The sequence below is a fragment of the Desmodus rotundus genome, chromosome 2, assembly GCF_022682495.2.
Source record: "Desmodus rotundus isolate HL8 chromosome 2, HLdesRot8A.1, whole genome shotgun sequence".
In the NCBI taxonomy this organism is placed as follows: domain Eukaryota; kingdom Metazoa; phylum Chordata; class Mammalia; order Chiroptera; family Phyllostomidae; genus Desmodus; species Desmodus rotundus.
In genome coordinates this window covers 187,277,385-187,295,958 of record NC_071388.1, presented here as the reverse complement: position 1 = coordinate 187,295,958, position 18,574 = coordinate 187,277,385, and the positions used below count along the sequence as shown (strand labels likewise).

The window sequence follows — 18,574 nt, the reverse complement described above, 5'->3', positions numbered from 1 at the left end:
GTGTACAACATAACTTGGCCTCCCTCGATTCCAAAAAGGGTCTATCACAGGCTGGAGAAAATGTTTGTTGAATAAATGGACGAGTGAATCAATAAAGAAAAAGCTTTGGAAATAGAAACTGTACCGCTACGATGTAGGTAATTGTGTGAGGAGAGGTTTTGAATTATTAGAACTAGTCATTTATTTATTAATTCAGCAAATATTTAAGTACTGAAAATGCAGCAATGAGCAAACAGAACAAAATAAATAAATGCTTAGACATGTTGCTTCACATTCCAGAGGAAGAGACAAAAAATAAAAAGACAAAAAAGTAAATCAGGTAGTACAGTAGATAGTAATAAATCAAAGGAAATAAACAAAGCAGAAAATAGGTATGAGATGTTTCAAGAGATGATTATAATGTGATAGGAAATAATATACAAAACTTCTTTCTAGTTACAGTTTCTGTTAGCTTCTAAATGCTCTATTTTAGTTTTTTAAAATATGTCCTCACTCCTCTTCCCACACATGATTTAGCACTAAATTCTTCAACGTGTGCTATCACAATTAATATATCTCAAAATCTTCCATTTCTATCCAGTCCCCAGTGCCACTGCCCCAGACCAGGCCCCCATCTTTGTCCTGGGTGATTCTACAGCCTCTTCCGAATGGGCTTCCTGTCTCGCTTCCCCCCAGCTCACACTCCACCTCACAATGCAAGTGCCCTTTCCTCTCACTCCTCTGCTTGAAATCCTTCAATGGCTCTTTCTGGCTCTGAGGGTTACGTTCAGTTCCTTATAACCTACAGTTCTCAATACCTTCTCGACTCAGCTTTCCTCTCTCTCAATGCCCATTGCTCACCTCCATCACAATTCCGATTGCAAATATTCTACACTTTTTTTTAAATCTAAACTTAGGTTTGGAACTCTCTCCCCCAGTTTCCTCTTTTGGTTCAATCTTACTTGTACTCATGTATTTTTGAGATTTCCCTTCATTTGGAAGGTCTTCTTTCATCACCTTCCTCTGCTCTCCCTAATTACTGTACACCAACTGGCCACTGCCCTTCTCGAGCTGTGCACTAATGGTTTCCTCAGCCCTTTGAGTCACAAGCCACCTGCAAGCATCAGGAGCATATACAGCCTATACGTGTTGTCTACTGTTTCATCTCCTAGTGGTAATCAAAAGTCTGTGTTGATGAAGAGTAAGATTAATTAACTTGGACAAATAAGTAGATAAAGAATAAGCCACAGAAAATGTAATAAATACTATTTCTTGATAGATGACATCAAATACTTTGGGAGATTTAAAATGAATGTCTGTCCAGTGTCACCAAAGTCATTTGGGAAAAGTGACACACATCTCTACATCATGAATGAAAATGTATGTGACTCATTCAATTCTATTCTGCACCACTTTGCAAATAAATACACTGCAATGCGGCTTTGTTGGCTTAAGGGTGTCATAGTGCTTCGATACTTTAAGATTTTAAACAAACAAAACCCTCCTCATGAAAACAATAAATTGTCAAAGTCAAGTAATACAATAACATTAAGCTGAATTCAAAACTTGAGTTGGGAAAAATATTCGGGAACACAAATCGTGAGACCTCTGTGTCTCCTGCAAATAAAAATGTGAACGGGACTCTCGCACCTGAAGTAACCAATGATGAGAATAGCCACAGCCAGTGAACCGAAGGAAATGGAATATCCAATAGTGTACATGACGTAGAGGCGCTCAAAGAATTCTTGCTGCAGGCAAAGAGATTTAATTAGAAAAGCAGGTTTGAACAAATCAGTCGATGTAAATAAACTTAAAAATCATGCTTTTGCCAGTTTAGAGGGAGGCGATGTGTTATCGCATTCATATAATGCTATAGACTAGGTCTTCCTTTTATCTCCTAAATTCAAGTCATGCTTAAAGATGTAATAATGATGTTTGGCATTTCTTATTACTTAAAAGAAGTGAAATTAAATGTTGCAATGTTATTTAATATATTTTTGCATTGTTTATTTTAACCAATTGGAATGAAACATCACATTACAGTATGTGGAGTAAACAAAACACACGTTACAGGACTATTTTAAGAGGAAACTGGTAAAAAAAATATGCCAGTTTGGGGATATTATTTCTAGCGTCCCTTAACTTTTTTATTGAGCTCTAATTTACATAAACTAAAATGTACTAATTTTAAATGTGTTCGATAGGTTTTGACAAACCAAGTTCGTTGTGCCCCTTGCAAGTCAAAAAACCACCCACCATCCACCCGCAGTGAACTCCTGTTCCTATTTCTGTCACCACAAATTAGCTCTATTTGTTCATGTGTTTCATTGACTCCTTGACTGTTCCTGGCGTTCCTAGAACTATATAATATATGCTCTTTTTGTCAACATACTGTTTTGAAACTCAGTGATAATGCATGAATCAAATTCATTCCTTTTTAGTTTTTTAATTTGAAAATAATAAAGTCACAAGAAGTGGAAAAATAGTAAGAAACGTCCCATGTACCCTTCACCCAGCATCCTCCAGTGGTTACATAAAACATAGCTATACTAAAATATCAAAATCAGGAATTTGACATCGGTGCGATTTGTGTGTTTATAGTTCTGTCATTTTAATGCACATGTAAATTTTTACCCCCATCACTGCAATTGAGACAGAGAGCTATCCCGTCACCACGAAGACCTCCCTGGGCTGTCCCTTTGCCCCTCCTCCCCTCTGTCCCTAACAGCTGGCCACCATTCGTCTGTCCTCCATCTCTATAATTCTGTCATTTCATAAGTGTTCTGTAAGTGGAGTCGTGCATACAGTAAGTGACCTTTTGAGAATGGCTTTGTGCACTCAGAGTACTGACCTCGAAACCCATTTAAGTTGTTGCACGTGTCTTCAAGTTTGTGCTTTTCCTATTGCCAATTTTCCCACCAGTTTTATGCACCTTTTGCACTAAATAATCTAACATATTTATAATAGTTATTATTAAGGAGTCATCTGTAAATCTGAACATCTGGGTCATCTGTTTCTTTCTGCTGTTATTTTTACTCTAGATTTTGGATCCCTGCCTTGTAATTTTTTATGATATTCCAGGCATCCAGATCAAAGAAAAGCAGGGACCAAGGACACAATATTAGCGGCCTGAAAAGGACAGACCTCTCCTTTTTTCTTCCCCCCCAGAATATTAGATTTTTTTATTCAGAATATTTATCAGCTCAAATCAGAAGAGATGACAGATTAAGCTAATTTTAAATGTACCATTTTATGTAGGCTGAAAGTATTTTCTAACTTCTGAGGCTCTAATTGGAGAAGTTATTATATTTGGGTGTTCATACTCCTCTCCTTTTATTAGGCTTCTTGATGGGGTGGCTGAATTACTCCGTTCTTAAACTGGAGTTGGGCTTTGTTGTAGTTTTTGTTTTGCTTTCTTTCTTATGATTCCTTTACCCTGGTTTTAGGCTTTGAGAGCGACAGCAAGACATCCCCTTCAGCAGACCCCATGATCTGAGCACCCGCAGCCTCTGATGACCATGACATGGGCTTTAGTCCAAGCAACACATCTCCAAGCCCCAGGAGAACTCTTTCTGCTGTTTGAACCATCCAGCTGCTTTTTAAGTTGCTGGGGGTTTCACTTGTCTCTCCAGCTCTTCCCTGTGCTTTCCGCATCTCAGGAGATCTCACTCCACCCTGACACCTCCCCCAGTCCTCAGCGAGCCACCGCCTTGCTTTCAGGGGTGCCCAACCCGCGGCCCACATGCAGCCCAACACAAAATCGCAAATTTACATAAAACCTTCGTTTTGCTCATCAGTTTTCATTAGTGTTTGTCTATTTAGTGTGTGGCCCAAAACAATTCTTATTCCAGAGTGGCACAGAGACGCCAAAATGTTGAACAGCCCTGCTAAATGAAGGCCTCTGTGTCTGGGAACAATCTTTCTCAGCTCTCCTTAGGCTGCTGCCTTTCACGCACTGAGATCCGTGCACCTTGGGGATTTCCTGCCCTTCCCCGGCCTGTGGGCTGCACCAGCCATGCACTCAGTGAGGGCTCCAGGCGCCTCAAAACATGTCTCCCAGCTCCTGTGCTCGGCCCCGTGCCTTTGGCTAGCTGCTGCCTTTCCCTCGGTGAGGGCCCCATGCACATCTTGGGGAAGTTCTCTCAGCCCACCTGCGCTGTCCTGGCCTTTGGCGTACGGCCTCCAGGCACACTCAGGGGAGGCCCCATGGGAAACAATTGGCTGGTGGGTGATAACACACTGTGAGTGGACTCAGCCCTTAGAATCCTAAGCCCTTAGGCCAACCCTTGTCTGTTAGAAGTCGGTTGGAAAGTCTGGTTCTATTCTTTTTATCCCTTTCCATGGATCGGTTGCTCCTCTTCTGCTGCAGACCCAAAACAAATGCATCCACGGGTCTCTTCTCTCCTAGAAAGGGCTTGCCCCTCTGGAATTTGGCTCATTTTCATTTTTGGTGCCCTTCGCTCACTGATGTTTTTTACAGACTATTGATTCGGCATCTTACTCCACTTACTGTCACAACTTCCTGACTGGAAGCGGAAGACTTTGCTTTCTGTTCCTTATTTAACATTTACTACACAGTACTTTGTTAATAAAACATTAAAACTTCTTATATAAAATATTTGGATAAGGTATAAAATACAAAATAGAAAAAAAAACCCTCCCAAATTCTCACCAACCAAAAAGAAACAGTTATTTATTTCACGTATCTCTTTTCATTCTGCTTCTCTGCAGCATTGCCTATTGTGCTGAGCATCTTCATCCCCAATTTATACACATTTACTATGGTTTTTTTTCAATTAGATGTATAAGAAAAGAATTTCCCAAGGCCAAAAATCCTTAGCGAAAAAATTGAGTTTATTTAACTAGTTCATCGTTGGAAATTTCAATTCTTTACAATATCCACAATAATTATGAATCCTGAGGAAGTCACAGCTGATTTGAGAGATACATTTTTCTTAATGGTTCAATAAATCCATTTAGCTCCCCCCAACTCCAAATCCTTATTATGCTTGAATCTTAGAAAGAGGATTATAAGTTCAAAGGATATAACCCTTTGAAGTTTTTAAATATATATTGCTAAATAGCTTTCCAGAAATACACATAGCCTTTAGACAAGAGATATATTATACAGTAATTTATACAGTAAGCTAGTGTTTTAGATATCATACGCTAAAGAATTTAATAACCTTGTGACCTATCACAAAAGGTTTTTTCCTTCTTTTTATTAAAAGTAATTATCTCATTTTGTCAAGTCAAAGAAATGGAAATTATTTAAAGAATGAAATAATGGATATTTTAAATATCTTAGTCTTATTTCCCCTGCAAAGATGCTACATTTATTCTAAATGCATGCTCTTTTTATTTTGTGCTTCTTAAACAAAATTTTTCTTTATAACAATTAATCATTAATATCTCATAAATAAGTAACATCATTTTTTCCCTAAAGTACCAAAAATGTCAGGAAATATCCAGTTTCCTTATTAGAGGATATGTACTTTTCTCGTCTTCTCAAATTATTGCTTAAGGATTGTAAACAATAGAAACTTCATATTTTTAATTGAGATAAAATTATTTATGCTAACGAAATTCTTCAAATTTTTCAGTTAACTTTTAAATCATTTTTATATAAAATAGTATATATCTTGGGTATATTACCATCCTTAGCTATCTTGATTCTTAGCTATCTAAATACATCATAATCACAAAAAATGGTCATAAAATTAGAGTTCAGTGTAAATAAAACCATGATTTAAATTTAAAACCTGTGCAAGACTTGCATTTTTCATATTAAATACACAAATAAATTCATCACAGAGTACACTAAATATTATGAATGTTATTTGTGTCAACGGAATTGAAATAATTTTGAAGCATTTTATACTGTCATCGCTGGCTTTGGTTCAACTGCAGAGTATATAGCAATCTCACATTAACTAATTTCATCTAAGAAGTTTGTCAACAGTGAAATACAAACTCAAGGTCTTCTAACAGCTTACTAAATAGCTCATTTAGGTGGTAATGCCTTATGTTAGAAAAGAAAAAGTCAAAGTTCTGACTATTAATGAAAAATCAAAGAAATCTTCAACTCACCACTTCTCACCCTCTCCCTCACCCCCTAAAAAAATCATGAAGCATAAAGAAAAATACCTACTGTTGGGAGAGTTTATGTGCAATGGCTGCTCTCAGGGTCCTCATAACAATAATTTATGCACCACTCCATCATGTTCACCCCTAGCGCCCGATGCATGTCATCACGCATTTTACTCCTGTGGTCTGAGTGATAGGAGTTTCAGCATGACTGTAAAGCACCACGTATAACTTAAAAGTAACTATTGAGAAGTTTGCAAAGTTTACACATCATTACTGCCCAAGAAATAGCACTCATGAGGAATTTGTAAATCAGAGCTCCGCTTTAGACCCTGCCGTCAGTGAGTGCGTGCCTTTGGTCAACACTTAACCTCTGCTTCCAAGCTGACTCGCGTGTGTAAGATTAAGGTACCATGCTGGAAGACCTGTAGGACACCCCTTGCTCCTCTTCAATCCTACAACTCTAATTTGTCACATACTGATGAAATCAACTACTGGCAAATCTTAGATGGAAAATACATCTCTAAAATACAAAGCTTTTCCTAGAACGTAGAATGAGATGAGAAGCGGCCATTTACAGGTAATCAAAAGAAATCAGGGATCATGATGCTGATTACTTATTTAAATCTTTATACATAATACAATCTAATGTAAACATAATGTAATGCAACAATGTACACAGAGACACATATATATAAACATATATATATATATCTTAGCCAGGTAACTCTAATCTAAAGAAAATACCAGAATGTTTCAGGTCTTGGACCTTTCCTTAACTAGGATCTGAAGATCCCAATCTTGTTTTTATCTTTTATAATCTTTGTGTCATAGAATAAATGGGATTTTACATATAATGGTTGACAATCTAAAATTGCATAAATATTATTTTGCTTTCCCTTAGGGGTCTACAAATACAAAATTACCACTACCTTTCCTATGCTGATATCTGGCTGAAGAAAGCGAAGGCAGTCTGAATAATTAGCCCAGGTTTTATTTAAACTATGCATAAAATCCCATGTTCCGTTGGGGTTACAGTGTCGGAAAGCAACGCCTGTGAAGACAGGAAGAAAGACAGTGAGATTGCTCAGGTCCCTTAGAGTCCATTACCAAAAAAAAAAAAAAGTAAATTTCCATTACAAATTAACCATTTCAGAAAAATCCAATACCTTTATGATTGAAGTCATAAATATAAGAAGGACATGGGACAGCCGATATTTTTCCCACTTTTCCTCTGGGCCAACAAATGAGCCCATCCCATTCTGGAAAACAGTTTCCATCTGATGAAAAAAGAAATTTAAAAGCAAATAAACAAAAACACAGTTAAGATCAGAGAGTAAATTCATTCAAAATACAGAACTTCAAGCCAATGCCTGTAGCAAAATGTGAAACAAATTGGTAGTTTTGGAAACTAGAATGAGGTAGATAGGATATAAATGTCCCAAAATTTATCCACTTAGCCCCATTAAAAGACCATTGATAGGAACACTTGATTTGCATAAATTAAAAATATTTTAGTGATTCCAACATGAATGAGTTATAGCAATTAATACATAAGAAACATTAGAATTCACTGTGAACAACTTCTGCAGTAAAATTCTTCCAACTATTATAGCTGTAGCTACATTTTGTACCCTAGATTTTATTTTTAAATTGCTGTTAAAAAATACGACTTATGAAACAGATTGAGTTTCACAGGTAAGCTCTAAGATTTGGGTTTGCCTTTTACCAATAATCTCAGTAATTTCTTTGAGTCTATCACTCATTTCACGAAAAATTCTCATAAGCTCTCCTCTCCTGAAGATGCATCCAGGACCCGCTGGCTCCACACAACCTCCACTGCCGCCAGCCAGCGTGGTCCACACCCCTCATCTGCAACATGGTCTTCCTGACTCAGTGCTTGCTCTCCTTTTACTCCTTTTTTTTTCTTTTAATTACAGTTGACATTCAATACTGTATTAGCTTCAGGTATATAGAATGGTGTTTAGATATTTATATAATTTATGAAGTGATCATCCCATAGGTCTAGTGCCTACTGGCACCATATACAGTGATGGTAATATTACTGACTATATTCCCTGCACTGTACTTACATCCCCATGGCTGTTTTGTAACTGCCAATTTAATAAATGTACTTAATCCCTTCATCTTTTTTACCCAGTTCCCCCAAACCCCCTCCCATCTGGCAACCATCAGTTTGTTCTCTGTATCCAAGTCTGTTTCTGTTTAGCTTGTTTATTTTGTTATTTAGATTCCATATATAAGTGAAATCATTTGGTATTTGTCTTTCTCTGTCTGACTTATCTCAAAAAGATATATTCGTCCATTCCTATATTCATTGCAGCATTACTTACAATATCCAAGGCATGGAAACAACCTCAGTGTCCAACAATAGACGACAGGATAGAGAGGTGGTTCATATCTACAATGGAATACCACTTGGCCGTAAGGAAGAATGACATCTTACCATTTGCGACAGCATAGATGGATCTAGAGGGCATTGTGTTAAATGTCCTTTAATTTATGCTTCACACAATAGCCCAAAATCGTCCAAAGGCTTCCCATCTCCCTCTGAGTCTACAATGTCTGAAGGCCCCGACACGATTGCCCTCTCCCCTAGAATATCTCCTTGACCTCAACCCCTGCCAAAGTCCTCTTTTCTCTCCTGTGAACTCCACGCCATTCCCTCGGACAGCCTGGAGGCTTATTCCCTGACCTCCTACAGGTTTTTACCCAAACTTCAACTTCTGAGCAGACTTTCCCCTTGTGAAATTACACCCTGACATGCCCCTTATCACCTTTCCTGCTACAATTTTTACCTTCAATATTGTGTTATTTTATTATTGTTTTTTTAAACCACAGGGTTGAAGCAGCCTGAGGGGGGCGGATTTTGTCTGTTTACTCTCACGCATTAGCCACCCCTCCCTTGACAGGGGCTGAACAAGCTTTCAGTGGGTGTCAACACTCGGTTCTGCAGGACTCCTCCCCATTAATCATGCATTGACCTTCCAAGAAGAGAGGATATCAGCCACGTTATACGCCGGCTTCCCAAAAAGAGACCACTCTTAACGAGTGCTGTTTTCACTTCCCAGTACGACCTTCACAAACTACCACAATTTATGACCTCACTATTCTGTCCGTCAGAAGTCCGGCAGGCTTGGCTGGATCTCTGCTGCTAGACCCACAAGGCCAAAATCAAGGCTGGCCAGGGCTGCATTCCCTTCTGGAGGCTCTGACAGAGAACTCGTCTCCTTACTCATTCCAACTGTTGCCAGAATTTAGTTCCCTGCAGCCGTAGGACTGAGGTCCCCTTTTCCTTGCTGGCTGTCAGCTGAGGGCAGTTTCCAATTTCTAGAAGCTACTTGCATTTCTAAGCTCAAGACCTCTTTCCTCCAGCTTCAAAGTCAACAAAGCAGGTTGAATCCTTGTCACATTTCGAGTCTCTCTTTCGCTTTCCTTTTCTGTGACTCTTCTGCCTTCCTCAACCACTTTTCAGGGCCCATGTGATTACCTCGGGCCCATCCAAGTAATTCCAGATGGTCTACCTCTTTTAAGTCCCATAACCGCAACTCCATCTGTGATGCCCCTTTATCATGTAACAGGACATACACAGGCATAACGCCAGATATTAGGGAGGGGACATCTTTGGGGCGGTCATTATTGTGTTAGTACGGGTACTATCCATTACAGCTCTCCCAACTTTTTAGTTACCAATTACACTAACTGTGGCTGAGGATTTTTCCTTCTCACTAATGTTCATGACGTCAAGCTGTTTGTTCAGTTTCGAATAGTCAGCATAACAGAACCTCCCACAAACACAGATCTCTGCAAAACAGAATTCACATAAATCTGAAATTCACTTCTTAGTGTCCACCTCACCACCCGGAAACAAATACTTGACTTGCTTTGTGGCTTGCTGAGGCAATTAAAAAAAGAAAGAAAGAAAAGAAGAAAATGTTCCCCTCACCCACACTCTTCTTACAGAGGAGGCTATTCCCAGAAATAGCCTCATTGTTTACATAATAAAAGCCTGGGCTTCACATTCCACAAGCAGCCAGGAACTCCTCACACTGGCTCCTGCTTCTGAGGCACAGCTCGCCTGCCTCTCCACCCTTACCTGCTGTTTGTCTGGTTGTTTTCTTTCTTGTCTAAACAGAGCGGGATGAATCGATCTCTCCCATCCACTTTGCACGAGACACTCTTCCCTACCTCGATAGCATTCCCGATGGCTTCCCGTCCATCACTTTGTCTTTAACAAGCCATGCATCCCTGTTCATCTGCACCACCCAGCCCTTTACCAGGTAGATATCCACTGTGCAGTCTACATAAACTGAAGCCAAACACACATTCCTGTGTTCTCGTAACTAGTCCTCCCTCTAAAATGTACGCAGCAATGGCATGTGAGACGTTCTGGCCAGAGTTAGTCACATGATGGAATAAGGTCTTCAGATAAGACTGAAATCCAATGGCCAGTTTATTCCATAGTTATGTAGTTTTTAAACTGCTATGGAGAAAAATCTCTGATTTTTCTTCATATTCGGAAAAGGACGGTTTTCTAGTTCCCTACAGAATACCAGTCCACACACATACGTACACAGATCATAACCCCCAAAATTCAGAAAACCAATACTCCCCAAAATAAGTTTGCTATACACCATGTTCATCTCTCTGGTGGCTCTCTGGCAAAGACAATGATAAATATTCTCAAAAGCTTGAAAAGCTTGAGGAAGCCGTGACCTCACTGGTAATACAGAGATCTTAATTAACATCTACTCTTCAATAATTATCTCACATCTTATGTGAGTAAATACTTTCATTATTTAGGAAACTAATTAATTGCCTGATGACTCTCCAATCTCCCTTTATAAATTAACACCATTAATCACATTTCCTGTTATCTTTTGTGTGTGATAGGACAAACTAGTACTAGTATCAGTGAAGTTTGTTAATTTATGATTTTTTCACAGGACAACCTAAAGTTTCAAGACTCTGATTTAGTCTCTTTTCAGTTCTACAGTTACCTCTGACACGGTGTAACCACATGTTTGTGAGTACAGCCAGGGTCAGTAATATTTTGGTTTGTGTTTTTGAACACTTGAATAGTTTTACAACTAGGTATTTGCATTTACATTTCCTTTTTCTTTCTTTCATAGACATGAAGAAAATTTTTATTTTTTATTACAGATTTTTATAAACAAAACAGAGAATATGCTATATTCATCATCTAGAATTGACACTTGTTAATATTTTGCCATATTATTTCATATTTACTTTTTGTGGTGGTATTTCTTTTTTTAATTATTTTATCGTTGTTCAATTACAGTTGTCTGCATTTTCTCCTCACCCTTCCCCCCCATCCAAACCCTCCTCCCTCCCTTGCTTCCACCCTCCCCCTTGGTTTTGTCCATATGTCCTTTATAGTAGCTCCTGAAAACCCTGTTCCCCACTGTTCCCTTCCCCTTCCCCTCTGGCTATTGCTAGATTGTTCTTAACTTCAATGTCTCTGGTTATATTTTGTTTGCTTTTTTTTCTATTTATTATGTTCCAGTTAAAGGTGAGATCATATGGTGTTTGTCCCTCACTGCCTGGCTTATTTCACTTAACATCATGCTCTCCAGTTCCATCCATGCTGTTGCAAAGGGTATAAGCTCCTTCTTTCTCTCTGCTGTGTAGAATTCCATTGTGTAAATATACCATAGTTTTTGGATCCACTCGTTTGCTGATGGGCACTTAGGTTGCTTCCAGTACTTGGCTATTGTAAATTGTGCTGCTGTGAACATTGGGGTGCACAGGTTCTTTTGGATTGGTGTTTCAGGGTTCTTAGGGTATAATCCCAGCAGCAGAATTGCTGGGTCAAAGGGCAGTTCCACTTTTAGTTTTCTGAGGAAATTCCATACTGTTTTCCACAGTGGCCTCACCAGTCTGCATTCCCACCAACAGTGCACTAGGGTTCCCTTTTCTCCACATCCTCTCCAACATTTGTTTGTTGATTTGTTTATGTTGGCCACTCTGACTGGTGTGAGATGGTACCTCATTGTGGTTTTAATTTGCATCTCTCTGACGGCTAGTGATGCTGAGCATCTTTTCATATGTCTCTGGGCCCTCTGTATGTCCTCCTTGGAGAAGTGTCTGTTCCAGTATTTTGCCCATTTTTTATGTGGTAGTATTTTAAACTAAATTTCAGATAGCATAACAGCTCACACCTAAATATTTTAATGTGCATCTCTTGATTTTGGAAAAAAAATTGAAAATAAAAATTTCTTAAGTTAGCTAGTAAATTCAAAATGTCATTCTATACTTTTACATACAAAGGGAAGAAATTTAGAGTCAATTTACATATAATTAGATATTTTTTGTTCACAGATAGACCAACATTTGACCAGATTTAATTCAATCCTATTTGTATGGAGAAAGATCTCAAAGAAAATCTCTTTTCTCCTTTAATATTTATCCATCAACTTGTTTTATATGTTCCACATCTTTAGATTTTATACAAGTTTACGTCCAGATCATTCAGCTCTTTCCTGTGCGACTCTGTGGTGTGTCGCTGATTCGTGTTCACTCGCCTTCACCCACCCTGTTCCCTCTGCCTGGACCATCTTTCCCTTCCTCCTCTACACCTCTCACTCCCACAGGAAGCCTCCTCTGATCCCTCTGCAATGAATTAAGCCGCCTTTTCCATAGTTGTGATGCCTCTGTTGTTAATAACACCATACTGCAAAGTGTCAATCTCCCTATGACATAATCTCCACGGGGCAAAGACAGAATCTGATTCATTTTTTCTAGTGTTTACTACAGAAGCCACACACCGGGGACACATAATACACATGACAAATGTGAAAAGGATGCTGAAGATGATAACGTTGGACTAAGTAAACCCTAAGATGTCTTCCAGCTCAAAATTTCCTGAGACTTCATAGAAAATAGTGCACTCAGCCCCCTGTATATAATAATCCTTATAAATTCCTCACAGTGTGGTGCTTCTTCCATGGTCTTTACAGGTAGCATGGCTGATCCCTGTCTTTGATACTGTTAGTCTGTCCATTCTGACAGCTGCTTCCCAGTAAAAGATATCAACAAAGGCTAAAATAATATAAAGACCTTCTTTCTTAAACATGACTTAGCTGGCTATAAATTACCAGAATAAATCTGAGGCCAGAAATTATTCCATAGTGTCGGCAGCACTGCATTGGAGGCTTTTCTAGGTTAATCACTGAAAGAATTAAACATAATATGTATCTCACAAACTAACAGGGAGGAAGGATGAACCAAGAAACTAGTCTCAATTCAAAAGAACCCAAAAGAAGGTGGGGTGAGTAGTGGAAGGAAGGAAAAGGTAGTGACATGAAAAGCCCAAATAAGATGAATTAAATAATAGAATTAAATTCAGGTACTGTATATTAATAAACACAATTAATGTAATTGGACTAAATGCTTCAGTTAATAGACAAAGATCATCAGACTAGGTAACAAGAAATCCACATGTGTCTTGTTTATAAAAGATACTACCAAGACATAAGTGTGCAGAAAAGTCTAAAAAATAATAGGAAAAGATAGGGAGTTGTTTAATGGACATAAAGTATCCATTTTTGCAAGATGATTGGTTGCACCACAATGTGAATAAATGTATCACTATTGAAATGTATACTGAAAATGTTTAAGAATGGTAAATTTAATGTTATGTGCATTTTATAATTAATGCCATTTTTAAAGGATGAAAAAGATATGCAAGGCAAATATCTACCAAGAGAAAAAGAAACAAATGTTCTTTATTAAATATTGTTACATTTTCATATAATAATTTTATATTATTTAATATTTAAAGCAATAGTCCACTAAAGATAAAGAGGGTTGTTTCATATCAATTAAAGGTTTAATTTACCAGGAAATATAACATTTCTAAACTTGTATATACCTAATATTTTCAAAATATATGAAGCGAAAAATTCACCATCATAGTGGAGATTTTAAGATATCAACCTCAGGCAAGAATAGGCCAAGCAGATGAAAATCATTATGGATACAGAATACATGAACAATGCAGCCAATGACCTTAACCTAGTGGACACTGTAAGACAATGGACTCGGAGAATCACATTCCTTTGAAGACCACATGGAACATCTACTAAACCAACTGAGAACTCAATCACAGAACTTTTATAATATTTGGAGATTAGAACCAAGCAGATATCAAACTACATATTTTATTATGGGACATAGCTTTAAGGACATTATCTGTTGCATTCGGATTGTTGGGAATTTAGGGAGCTCAGTAAATAGTAGTTCCCTTCCCAGTTGAGTTTGCAACTATTTGAGAAACTACATAAGGAGTCAGAAAGATGAAGATCAAATAATCACTTGAAGGAAAAGGGTTTTTGGAGAACATGACTTAGGTACGTATAAAAGGGCTCGCTTATTTGCTCCTCTGGATTTTACATCCTACCAAAAACTGCCGGCCATGCCCACAGGGACAGAGCCTACCCCTCCAAACTTCCTGCACGATCGTGGATAAACCAGCATGCATGCTCTCTGCAGGCAGACAGGTCCTAAAGAGAGGCCAGAGGCACAGGCTGGTGTGCACTGTTGCTATTCCCAAACTCACAAATCAAGCAAGTTACTCCTCCCATAGGAAGGGAAAAGCTAGTGGGTTAAAGAGGTGAAAAGAGCCTTATTCCACACACCCCTCCACATGGAAATGAAATGACTAACGGGGGTCTCCTAACAGTAAATAAGGAGGGAAATCTGCAATCTTGGCGCAGACCGGGGCAGGGCCTCAAGGAGGACGCGATTTACTTAGCAGCGTTACCTCCTTCCTGGAGCTGAGCTGTGATGTTGCGCTCACACTGTACTTTGGCTTTCAGCACGAGGACAATCTGCTCTTCCATAGTAACGGTGCCGTCGGAATCCAGCTGCGGAAATGAGCAAAACACAAACAGTGAAAAACACTCGTAATAGTCTTTAAAGCCATGATACACACTTGAGTGGTTTTCCCTTCTAATATAATTGAAAACTAAAGTTTTGATATCAAGCTATCTGAAATAGTCCTTTACTTGAATCAAAATTCAAAATCCATCAATGTATAAGATATTAGAATAATCTTACCTTTACCTATTTTCCTAAAGAAAAATTTTCCCATGCTAGAAATTTTAATATTATTAAGTAATTATATTAGACATAATATAATTAGAAAAATAATAAACAGATTGGAAATGTCCTAGAATGTTATGGAGGCCCGATATTTTATTAATTCACTTGCAATATGTCAGGTATAGCACACAGAAAGTGAATGGACGAGAAGGCTAAATTTAGTTCTACTGAAGAATTACTGTGAAACCTTGGGCAAATCACTCAACCTCTGTAGGTTCATCATAGACCTAAATACACAGTTGGCCCAGGAATCAGAGACATTAAAGGAGGACCCAGGGAAGGGAGAGCAATTGCAGGTCTGCCTACGGCCCCTCTCTAATGAGATGAGCCCACAGATAAGGAATGACCTGTGTGATACAAAAGTGCCAGCCTTGACCTTCTGAGTGTAAAAACACACAACTGTGGCTGCTTCATCGCTGCCCTCTAACACTCAGGCAAAATTGCTTCTCGTGGCTTACCCTAACCAGAAACAAAGGGAAAGGGATCCCAGAGAGTATAGTCTAACACAGCAAGTTTACACATTACAAAGCCACCAAAATCCACCTCTGTCAACCTGGCACCATACAGATCTCTTTAAACCACTTAGTGTCCAAAACATTCGATAACAAAGTCATGCTTCTATCCAACCTGATACAATTTATTTTGTACCAAGAGTGATTCCAGAGGAACAGAACTTGAAGGCAGGAAAAATCTGTATTTGTCACCTATGGCAGTGGAGCAAATTAACCCAAATTAACCCACATTGTGTCTTAAAACATCAAACATTAATTGTCTCACAGCTTGGAGAAGCTTAGCTGGGTGGTTCTGGCTCAGAGTCTCTTCTCAGGAGATTGCAGTCAAGACTTTAGCCATAGCGATGGTCACCTGAAGACTTCACCGGGACTACAGGACCCAGTGCCGAGATGGCCCACTCACGTATGTGGTTATTGGTGGTGGGACTCAGTTCCTCATCACGAGGTTCTCCCTGTACGAGTGCTTGAGAGCTCTTACAGCAGTCAACTGCCTTCCCACGGAGCGAGTGATTCCAGAAAGAGAGCAAGGAAGCCACAAGCCTTTTATGATCTAGTCTCAGATGTCACTCATGATCAGTCCCAAGATGTTCTATTTGTTAAAACTGAGTCACCAACTCTCACTCAAGGACAGAGAAATTAATCTCTACCTCTTAAAGGGAGGTATCAAAAACTTTGTAAATATATTTTGAAAGAACCACAATTTTCTGCAAGCGATCATCTATTTTCTAGAAAAAGAATACCGGGTATTCTGTGTTCTGTAGGTTTATTAAGGATGACAGGGTCCAGAGTGTTGCAGTTCTGTTTTCTGTTAGAGACTTAGAGATTCTTAATCATATGAGATGATGAAACCTATCAGTTTATCTAAGTGACAAACTCCCTATAATCCTTTGTCAATCCAAATCTTTCATTTCAGCTGTAAATACACTTATTCTTGAGAACCATTATTTAAAGAAAGTGGAAAATAAGCCTTTTTATATATGTCTAATATTATATTTATAATACGACATTATGGACTGAACCTAGAAATTGAAAGATATTTATATCATTAGACATAAAAAAGAACAATTACAGATTATTAATAATTATGACACAATTATTTTAAATTACACTGAGTGGCAGACTGACAGGTTAAACTGAAATGAAGGATACATAAAAAGTATCTGTGATAAGAACTAGTTTTAGTAACCAGAAAATGTGTTATTCCTGAAAATTATGAGTTTATTATTTTCTAGTACTGATAATATTTATAATATAAAGAGTAGCTCAATAAATAATCAGGTATGTAGTTTGGGAGATTGTTAAATAACATGCATAGCTCAATGCTCACATATATTTTAATAATTTCTTTCATGAAAAAAGAGAATAATCAAACACTAAGTTGGGGGTGTGTCGGCATACCCAACAGAATTTACAACTACATGTAAAGCTAACACAATGCAGACTCTGAGTTATAAGCAGCCACACTAAAAGCGAGCCATAAAACCTCACATATCACAAAGGGAGAATAAAATAAAAACACATGAGTCATCTGAGTAGGCATGGAAGGAAAATTGACTTTTTTCCCCATTCATTCTCCAGAAAGTCAGGAAATATTCAAGCTGTTTCTTTTTTCTGTCTTTTTTATTCAGCTCAATAGTTAATCTCTTTGACTTAAATCTTAGAAAATACTGAGTAAGCTGTGACCAAATTTCAGAACTATAAATTTGATTCAGAAAAATTTGACTTCAATATCAAACATGAATATTTCAAATCACTCCTTGTATCACTTTTACTTGAACAAATACATTTTTGTTTTCTTTTGCGCATATGTGGCTCTTTTACTGTGATAATCCTTTCAGAAACTAAGTATTTTGTAAACCACAGCTTCTAAACATACTTTACTCTAGAAAATGTAGCCAGTTTAATCCAGGAGCAAATTTGATTAAGATGCACTAATTCTTGATCTAAACTGACCTTTAGTCATTTCAAGTGAAAGTAAGAAAATGATTATTACATCTTGTATATTGCTTTTTCCCCCTCCTTTGTTACAGATACAAGCGTTCTTCACTGTAGACATTAAAATTACAGTTCCTTTAAAACAGAAGAGCACTTTTCAAATGGAGCAAAAATAGCCTCTTCAACAAATGGTGTTGGGAGATCTGGACAGCTACATGCAAAAAAATGAAACTCAATCACCAACTTATGCTATACACAAAAATAAATTCAAGGTGGATAAAAGACTTAAATATAAGTCGTAACACCATAAAAGTCCTACAGGAAAACATTGGCAGGAAAATCTCAGACACTCCACGCAGCAACATCCTCACAGACACATCCCCTAAAGCAAGGGACATAAAGGAAAGAATAAACAAATGGGACTTAATCAAAATTAAAAGCTTCTGCACGGCTTAAGAAAACAGCATTAAAATAAAAAAGAGAACCAACAGTATGGGAAAACATATTTGCCAACGATACCTCAGACGAGGGCCTGATCTCCAAAATATATAAAGAACTCACACGACTCCACTCCAGGAAGACAAACAACCCCAAAATGGGCAAAGGACTTGAACAGACTCTTCTCCAAGGAAGACAAACAGAGGGCCCAGAGACATATGAAAAGATGCTCAGCATCACTAGCCATCAGAGACATGCAAATTAAAACCACAATGAGGTACCATCTCACAGCGGTCAGAGTGGCCAACATAAACAAATCAACAAACAAATGTTGGAGAGGATGCGGAGAAAAGGGAACCCTAGTACATTATTGGTAGGAATGCAGACTGGTGAGACCATTGTGGAAAACAGTATGGAATTCCCTCGGAAAACTAAAAATGGAACTGCCTTTGACCCAGCAATTCTGCTGCTGGGAT

General features: G+C 38.2%; 1 protein-coding gene across 3 annotated transcripts in view; it reads right to left on the bottom strand.

The window, feature by feature from the left end:
* PTH2R (parathyroid hormone 2 receptor) overlaps positions 1-18,574 on the bottom strand; it is a 62,218-nt gene that overhangs the window by 33,103 nt on the left and 10,541 nt on the right. For 2 of the 3 annotated variants that reach the window (XR_006655969.3, XM_024564265.3), the window contains exons 2-5: positions 14,873-14,975; positions 7,236-7,346; positions 6,999-7,120; positions 1,630-1,727 (exon numbers count right to left, since the gene is read on the bottom strand). Coding sequence is in view for 2 of the 3 variants with exons in the window: in XM_024564265.3 (XP_024420033.1) it covers positions 1,630-1,727; positions 6,999-7,120; positions 7,236-7,346; positions 14,873-14,975 (434 nt within the window). In the remaining variant the exon portion in view is untranslated. The remainder of the gene's footprint in view (positions 1-1,629; positions 1,728-6,998; positions 7,121-7,235; positions 7,347-14,872; positions 14,976-18,574) is intronic. The other variant, XM_071220697.1, reaches the window with a different exon arrangement.